The 9,359-nt window shown below is 41.3% G+C and overlaps 1 protein-coding gene across 2 annotated transcripts; it reads left to right on the top strand.

Moving 5' to 3' along the window:
• Nucleotides 1–215: 215 nt before the first annotated feature.
• LOC103900489 (ectopic P granules protein 5 homolog) lies at nucleotides 216–7,652 on the top strand. 2 transcript variants are annotated; one of them, XR_657674.2, is made up of 6 exons: nucleotides 216–455; nucleotides 1,328–1,547; nucleotides 3,069–3,284; nucleotides 4,274–4,388; nucleotides 5,688–6,794; nucleotides 7,243–7,652. XR_657674.2 is itself a non-coding variant. In XM_009281182.2 (5 exons), the coding sequence occupies exons 1-5, from the start codon at nucleotides 236–238 to the stop codon at nucleotides 5,868–5,870; spliced, it is 954 nt and encodes a 317-aa protein (XP_009279457.1). In that variant the 5' UTR covers nucleotides 216–235; the 3' UTR covers nucleotides 5,871–7,652. The 2 variants fall into 2 exon arrangements, 1 of the variants encoding a protein (XP_009279457.1); XM_009281182.2 differs by having other exon boundaries at nucleotides 5,688–7,652.
• Nucleotides 7,653–9,359: the final 1,707 nt, after the last annotated feature.

Below are 9,359 nucleotides of genomic sequence, written 5' to 3'. Positions count from 1 at the left end.
TGTCTGTTTAATGAATGATGAACTGCCTCATCAAGGGAAGAGACTGCGAGGAATGGGTGTCTTATTGCAGTTTCATAAGTACAGACAAGGAATTGAGGTGTGTAATGAGCAAGAGGCTTCTCCCAGTATCTGCAGAAAGGGTTCAGTGGTGAAGTTGAACTTGGGTTCTAGGGCCTATTTACTGAAATGGTTCTCTTATTTCTGACTTTCAGATATGGATCTGCAAACACGTCACATGGCCCTCAGCAGTCTCTTTACAGAAACGCTGATGATGATGAACAATTCCAGTGTTACAACAGCTGAGTCGCTACGGGGGAGCTTACGGAAGTGGATTGACAGCAAAGTGCATGGGTTGCTAGCGATGCCCCTTCTCACAGCAGCGTGTCAGAGCCTGGCCTCTGTGCGACACATGGCAGAGACGACAGAAGCCTGTATCACTGCTTACTTCAATCAAGGTAGGAGCCTGTCTTCTGCTGCTGCTTGTCTCAGAAACTTTGATTGGTCTCGGATGCCCATTAAATACAAATCGTCTGGAATCCTTACAGCTTCACGCTGCCCAGTACTGGAACTGGGTTTTAATCTGGTTTCCGTAATCAGAGCTCCTTTCTTTGTATCTGATGGCTCCCAACTGTCACACACATATGTGCTGTAGTAACTAGACGTGGAAAGGTTAGGCAATTGTGGTTTGGGTTTTTCAACTGCTCTAATTGTGTATTTTCTTAAGAACTATACCTGTCTCTGTGAAAACCGATTTGCTCTGTGTAATGGTTACCATTTTTCCAGCTAAAGGGGAGGACTTTGTAAAAAAAAAAAAAATAAAAATATCATCTCAAGAGAACAAAGCAGGTATTTGTCCCCTCCCCTAGTGTTCTGTAGACTAATTTAAGAAAAAAAAAATTCTTGATTGGTAAAACTCTGAAATTCTGTGGTGTGGGGTTTTTTTGGTGTGGGGTTTTTTTTCTTTTTTTCTTTTCTTTCTGTTTACGTAGTCCTTGTGGAACTACATATTGATTTCTTCCACATTCTGTGTGATCAGATTTCAGTACATGTGAAGGAAATATTTAAAATTCCATTGTTAAAATTTTCAAATTTAATCCTGACTGAATGCTGGGAAAATATCTCACCTTGACCTCATATCCACTATGATAGTGGAGTTTTTCTTTTCTCTCCATCAGAGTTGCATGACAAACTGATTACCTGGAAGACAGCTAAACCAGCCCAAATTCTGTCACTTATAGGCACACAGTGAAGTAGTTGTAGTTCTTAGGTTTTACTAAGTGCCGCTTTCTCACACGTTCTTTGTTCTGTCCTTTTGTTTTCTTTATAGATTATCCTCACCACCAGGATTTAGGCTGGGGCCCTATACTCGCCTCCCTCCAAGTTCCTGAGCTAACCATGGAAGAATTCCTGCAGGAGTGTCTGTCTTTAGGAAGCTACTTGACCCTGTATGTCTACCTGCTGCAATGCCTGAACACTGACCAAACTCTTACCAACGAAATGAAGATCCTGCTGACCATCAGCAAATGGCTGGAGCAAGTGTACCCAAGGTATGAAACTCAAGGCTTCTGAATATGCCTTGACTTTTAAATAGGGCTATAGTTGAATAGCCGGCATAATTAGGTGGCCAGGTTAATTAGGTTAATGTCACCAGGCTGCTGGATGAAATGGCCAATCCTTCTATAATCCACTATTGCGGAATCTGCCCAACCCCAGTGCCAACACTAATAGTTGTTGTGGTTAAACAGAAGAGGGAATTTTATTTACGTGAACTGCACTGCTTCTGGTGCAGTTTTGATGAGTTTTCCGTCAGAGAAGCTTGATTTCAGTGGCAGCCTGGATTTGTGCCCAGTTAAAACTACTTTAAACAAATCCTAAATCACTGTGGGTTCCACTTTCCCAAATGTCCACTAGGTGGGATGAGTTATGTGCTAAATGTTCAGTTTGACATTCCTGAGAGACCTGGTCTTCAAAGCTGTCACAGAGCTGGTGACTGTCAGCAGCTCTGAACCGAATCTGAACCCAGTAGATCTGGGGGGGTGCCCAGAGTTAGCGGCCTCTAATGCTGTAAACCAACTTATTAGATACCAGGGTTCTGGCGGGAGAGGATGGATAGCTTTGGGGTTAAAATTATAATACTTTGTACTTAAAGTATGTAACAACTGTATTTACAGTTGCTGCTGAAATTGCCAGAATTTAGCAAATGTGGTGAATATTTTTCCATATTAATGCTGATAACGTTCATATTTGCTGTGAAAGAACATTTTGGGAAAACTTATGTTCCCACTGTTTCTTGACATTCAAAGAATACTTTCATTTTTGTAGGTACCGTAGTAATTTGATTGTCAAAGTGTGAAGGAGACAGCAAAGCCACCATACACAGCAAATTAAACCTTGCTCTAAACATCAAAGCTGAGGCTGCCTGGGATGGGAAATGACTGGGCGGAGTAATGCGAGGATAGTCTGATGTAGGAAACTCGTGCTGATGCTTTATGTGGAAAATCTGAGCTTGTTAACTTACACTGCAAACCGTTTGGGGAAAGATTAAAAATATCGTAGGGGGAACTTCACTTTGTGCTTTGCTCAACAAAAAACTTCAATGTTTCCTTTTCTAGAAAATCATATTAAAAGTCTAAATTGTTGTGGAAACAACAGCTAGTGCTTCCTAAAGTGTTGGTAAGTAAAGAAACAAAAAGAGTAGAGATACAGCTTCATTCCTTTTATACCAAGTCTTAGACAAGTTTAAATCCACTTATGGCTGCAATATCATTTATTCTCAGTTGTAACGCTTAAAAGGAAGCATTGTTCTTTGTCCTCTTACAGGCCCTTGAAACCTGCTAGCTGATGTCTGCATCAAATCCGTAACAATAGCAATTAAAGCAGTATAATAATTGGTGGGGTAGTATAGTTATGCTATCCTCATATAGTAAGATTAGCTGTTGTTAATTAATCATCTGAATTCTTCATGGGCCTAATGGGGAGAGATACAAACTTCTTAACCTATGCATCTTTTTTTTTTTTTTTTAAATTTATATTTTGTTTTGTTTTTATTCTTTAAATCTTACCTAAAGCTCAGCAAAGGAAGAGGCAAAGCTGTTTCTTTGGTGGCATAAAGCCATGCAGTTATCCTTGATTCAGATGGAGCAAGATGACACCATTCTGATCGAATCTGTCGTTCGGACACTGCTGTCAATCCAGGGCAGACAGAGTCAGCTGGCTGAGGAGAGACTGACTTCTGGAATACTTGGTGCTATTGGGCTAGGCAGGAGGTCTCCTTTGTCACCCAGGTAAGGGTTGAAGGTACAGTGAATTAGTTGATATAATGTGAGTCATCATGTTAAAAAAGCTGCAGCCTGGATCCAGACTGCACAGCGCAATGTCAAAAGATGTTCTGAATCCATGCTGTCCCCAAATCTAGAAGTTTGTTTGGGCCCATCGCAGAAAAAAATGTAGCGAGTGTTTTAATCTGGTTAAGAAGCGAATACGAACTTTCTGCAAAGTTTGTGGTGGAAAAGGAAAGAAAATGCAGTTGTGATTCTGGCTTAATGTCCATCTCCAGCGAAGTTTGTAGGGAGACTGTTTCTTAGAGGAAAATACTTTCGCCTGGTCTGTAGAAGACTGTTCCAGTTGACCTCACAAGAATTTTGTATGATCACATGCATGTTGCCTTTTCCATCTTAACCTTGAGGTGTTGGAAATGTTAAGAGAAGCTCAAAGAAACATGTCCTTGCTTGTTATTCACTTTACCTTCTAAAGAGAGACACCAAGTTTGGTTGTTAGGTATTAAAATCAAGCTCACTATGGAAAGAATGCCAAGAAAAAATACATAAGTGTTTGTGGAACACCAGTTCAACACAGTACCTGAACATAACTGTATGTTTATAAAGACCACCTGGGATGCAATCCTGTTAAAATTGTTCTGAAATCTTAGTCTCTTTCAACTCATCCCTTGATTTGGCTGATGTGGATGTTTCAAAGGCTGCGAAATGGAGGAGTATTTCATATGTGGCCTCAAGGCTGCAGCTAAACTTGGAACAGATGTAACATTTCATATGTATGGTATTATCTTATCCTCTAGTATGTATGATAGACTATTATGTATATGTTAAAGTGATTTTTTTTTTTTTTTCTAATGCATTGAAAAAGGTCCTGTAAAGCCTTCATTATGTTCCTCGTGCAAGAGAGATCTCACGGGATAGAACTTCTAGTTTATCCGCTGTTGAGGACTTTGCAAATTTGATACCACCTTCTCTTTCTCTGCTTTTCCCTATGCAAGGTTTCGGGTGGTTGCCCGCAGTTTGTCTGCCTTCCTCCTGGTGCAGATTCCTGCAGAGGGTCAAGTCCGCCTGAAAGCGGGGTCAGAGCCAAAGCTGTCGCAGAAGGCCCAGCAGGTAGTGTGTGCCAATTGCTGGCTTCTTGACGTGCCCTCTTTGCGTGCTTGCTCAGTTTGTGGGCTGCGGCTTATAAGAGTCACTGCAAGCATTGCTTCAAGCTAAATCTTACTCTCAACTTGTGGATTTTATTTGGCGCTGAATGCCCTCAATCTTTTGTTGCTACTGCTTTACACCTGGCTCTAAATTCTGAATTTCAGAAATAGCTTGTTGCTCTCATTTGTCTTCTCGGGGAAGGGGGTGTATCACAAACTTGTGTACTATTTTGCTGTACATCAAAACACCATCTTGGAATTTGCCAGAGGCAAGGCCAGGTGCAGCGTAGGCCAGGTGACGATGCGAATTCGCTGAACTCTGGTAGCAGGACTGTGTGTCTGAGCCCTAACCTGAAGTGATCCTAGGTAAAACTGTTTATACAGCGTTCTGTATTAATATGAAGGCATCAGTTTCTCATCTTACACACTGAAAAGGTGCAGATGAACTTATGTTTGTAAACCCTGAGTTCAGAAACTTTGGAACCTAGCAGGTAGAAGGAATTTAAAACAAACAGGAAAAAACAATGCTGCTGTGACTGCACTGCTTTTCCGTGATAAAGCAGGACTACATTCACACTAACATTTGTTTATGTGAGATCAGGGCTTAAAAGCCCTATGACAAATAAACATTCCTTCTTTAGCGTGTGCACTGACCACATTGTTTCAGTAAGCGCATGAGAAGAGGAAGGAGGAGTTGGTTAGAAACCAAAGCAAAGTAACTTACTTGGTACAGCTTGTTTCTCTTCTCTAAGAAATGAATGAAACTTGTTCAGACATATTTCCAGCATTCGCCCTGGCTGGTACTGCCAGCATAGTTTCTTTTACATGTAATTTATAACTTGACGTTGTCTCTGTAATGTTATTAATGGGAGCGAAATAATACTTTTATGAGAGTCAAAGATGCTCTTAAGAAAAACCTGAAGTGAATAGTTAAGTGTGTTGCAGTTTGTAGTTCGGTGTAACTTCCTTGAAACCATGTCTTGAACTCACAAAGTAAATATTTGATAATATTTTGGGTTACAGAATCCTAACAAGCCTTGGTAGAACAGTTGTGTTGATCTTGGGGAAGGAACAGCTTGGAAAAATATGAGATGACTTGAAACACTATTAAGTGACTGTATTTTACAAATGTTTTGTTCCAAATACTCCAGGATCTCTAGTAAATAAGGATCTTCTAGTGGAGTTGTGAATATGGCGGCTCATGAACTGGTTTGTTACGGACCAAAGTACACACAGCTAACAGAATTTTCCCTTGTATCTATAGGCACTGAATGCTCTTGAATCTATGGCATCAAACAAACAATATATGGATTATCAAGAGCAGCTCTCCCAGGCTTCTCAGTTCATCAAGCATCCGGAACACTGTCTTCGAGATGGCAATAATCTCTTGGCGCTCCTTATTAACACTCTGTACCCAGAAGTGCATTATTTGGACAGCATACGATAGCAGCATTGGGCCCGCAGAATCATCATGCAATGTTGGTTACTCTGGTTTACATATAATGTTGTTATTGCACAAGTAATTTTTACCTTCAGAGTTCCACTTTAATGAAGTCAGAAGTGTGAGTGGGAACTGCACGCTGGCAAGTTTTCTCCTCTTTAAGGTTTTCTTTCTCTTCTTTTGATTTGTAGGCCTGTGGAATTGCTCGGTTTTTGTTGACTGAAAACACGTTAATATCTTCCTGTGATACGTGATATACACGTGAATATCACATCTGAGAGGAGGATACCTGAGGATAGATGTACGAATCATTAGACAGCAAAGCTCATCCTGTAGCGTCTTAAGTTTTTGCTTTGTGCCTTTTTTTATTTTCCAATGTGTCATCGCTCAGGCCAGTTCAAAGTGAGTGGAGGATTGTGTATAAAAGAGGTTTTAACTTTCTTAACCACGATACCTCTAAATCTTATGTGAGTGTGTTTTTGGAGATGTGTGAAGTCACTGTATTTGGCAAGATAGTATTTTAAATTTTGACTTTTTTTTGCTATCCCACAGAAATCTGTAGTTGAAAGGCATGCCTACAGTCTTCTCCCACTTCTGTAAATACAAACTAAAATTTGAACTAAAGAACATTGGTTTTTCCTTTTTTCTAAATATTAGTGAGTCTGCATCTATATTGCTTGATTAAATACAAGTCACTTCTAGCCAAGTTCTTTTTAAGTCAAGTGACTTAAATCCAGAGACGGATTTTCTGGATCCCCAGCGTCTGGGAGGGGAACAGTCAGTTATGTTCATGTTAGATAGGATTCCTTAATTCTGAAAGTCTGGTTGTTTAGGAAATACTGGTTTAACAACTGGACACCCGCCACTTCAGTTTATTCTTTTCTTCCTAGGTAGGCATGGCACAACAGGATTTTAGATGACACTGAAAAGGTATTTATCTTGCATTATATTTGGTGATCGCTTGTTAAAATTCTATTGCCTGTGAACATGAACCTGTAAATCTGTTGTTTCAGCTGAATGATGACTGGTTTTGTTTGCCTTGTCTGATCGTAAGATGCACCTTTGTTCAGGGAAAGCGGAAGGCGAGTTTCCCCAGTTGCTTGTCTAGCGCTGTCCCTTTTAGCGCTGATCGATTTGAGGTGGCCCAAGGTCCTGCAGTCCCAGTCTCTACACCTCTATGAAGGAACGATGATCGCTTCTTGTCTTCCTCCATTAATTGTGCCTTTATGTTTAGAACATGGTTACGCTTTAAAACGTCAGTTGTGGTCACGAGGGGAAGGAAATGTGCTACCTACTGTCTGGTTAATAATGCTTTGAAGTGTTGCTCTTAACTCTGGTTCCGGAGCTGGAGAGCAAATCACTTTTTTCTTCTTGACAGATTCTGCTAACTGTGCCAGCTGGATCATTAGATCACCTTCATCTTAATGTGGTCTTAGAGTTCTTCGCTCTATCTGCGAGCCTATAAATATATATACATATATATACACATATGTACATCCCTCTGTATATTAACCAGATATCAATGCAGCATGTTTTTTAACAGACTCTTTTGGAAAATTCATGTCTGGAAGAATACATTCTGCTGCTTTTTTTCCCCCCGAAGACTTAAAAGCACTGGTTTTATTAGATTCAATGTTACTGATCCGTTGCATAAAAAAAAATGTGAAAAAGTCAGAAATATGTGTTTGACATGCACTTTTAAAATGAGGTATTGTTTCAGCTGTTGAGTTTTTACAAATGTTGTATTTATAACATGCTATGTCTGCAAAGACCATGCAAAATAAAAATGAAAAATCAAGTAATTTGTGACAAACACCATGATATTTTCAACTTGCTGGAAGAATCCACATCAGGTAATACATAATTGTTCTTGGAGATGAAAGTATGGCGGGGGAATGCCACGCAGTTGCTCAGTTGATGGAGATTTGGAGACTCTTCTCTTTGACATCCTGGATTTAACACGTATGGGATACAACAGCCTGGTTTTGTGCCCAGAACCCAGGAGAAAGCTCACCTATGTAATGGCAGAAATAACATTTCTCTGTCCTGGCAAAATTCCCCAAACCTCTGTGATAATGTGACCGTAGGATGATGCACTGGTTCAGGTCTCTCAGCACTCACAACTGACCCAGACTGTGGAATTTGGTATTTATCCCAAATGAGGGGAAGGCTGGTGGTGTGAAGGGAAGGAGGGGAAAACTGTGCCTCCAGTGCCGGTCGTACAACATTCTTGCTGAGGGTTTTGCTGGTGGGCAGGGCCGGACCAGGCTGGGATCACTGCTGTCAGCAAACACCATCGACACCATCGTCATGTCCATTTGTCTTGACCATTGAAGCAGCTTCTTTAATAACTGACTGCTTAAAATGTAATAGAAATGATGCTGTTGACTTTTTTCCCCATTTCTCGATCTGGTAATTGTGATGAAAATGATTTGGTTTATCCCGGTTAAAGGACTCTCTGAATAACGCTATGGTAGGTCCTAAGAAACAGGGAGAATTCACAGTGAGCTGCTGTTCTGATGTACGTGTTACCCACAAAGCAACCTGCTGGCTTCTCGGAGAGTGGTAGAAGTCTGAACCTGTGCCTTCCTCAAATACAGGGGAGCAGTTTTACGAACTAACAGATCCGCTGGCGGTTCTCTGTCGCAGATGTGCGCTCGAGGGCTTGGAATCTCGTTCTCCCGATGGTGCCCAACGGATTGACTTTTTGTTTCTTCTAGTTTTACTGGAAAGACTTTCACATTCTCCCACCTTCCCTCCTACCCCAAAACTGCAGTGTTCCTTTTCGCATCATAAATGTAACCGGGTAATCTCAGAGGAAAGCTGAGGTTTGTGTTTTTAGCACTGTAGATTGCAGTGGAAAGAGATGAAATCGGAATGTCAGCTACTTAATAACAAGCGTGCCTTTTGGGTAATTCGTGCAGTTTAGTCAGAGAATGACTATCTGTGGCTTTTTGAATGTTTGACTAGCACCGAAGTTGTTGCGTTGGGATGAATTGTTGCCTGTGGATTGCAGCTTAAGTATTTATTAAGAAAATAAGGCCAAAGAGGGCAATGGACGTAGCAGCTGAATGTGGCATTAACTTAAGTCAGTGGAATGGAAAACCAGAAGTCTGAGCAGCAAGATGCAGGGAACGTGCAGACAGTGCTTCCTATGCAGGCTGACTCTACAGCATCCCACGGGGGCCGTGGTGGTGCGGTGGTGGGGGGTTGGTATCGTTTATTCTGGAAGCTAAAGTGCTCGACGGAGCAATGGCCAAATCCTCCCAAACCCTGACTGTGCGTAAACTGGGGGGGAGAAAGGGGGAGGAACTGAACGCACTTGTTAGGCCAAATGAGGTCAGTGCTAGAAACCTCCTGCTGTGTTTTGTCCCTCCAGTGCATATACTGGTTTGAGTCCTCCGTGAGGACCAGGGCCTGTCATAGAATCATAGAATCACTGAGGTTGGAAAAGACCTCTAAGATCATCGAGTCCAACCATCGACCCAACACCAC

The sequence above is a fragment of the Aptenodytes forsteri genome, unplaced genomic scaffold (assembly GCF_000699145.1).
Source record: "Aptenodytes forsteri isolate BGI_AS27 unplaced genomic scaffold, ASM69914v1 Scaffold36, whole genome shotgun sequence".
Taxonomy (NCBI): domain Eukaryota; kingdom Metazoa; phylum Chordata; class Aves; order Sphenisciformes; family Spheniscidae; genus Aptenodytes; species Aptenodytes forsteri.
This window is presented reverse-complemented; position numbering and strand designations above follow the sequence as displayed.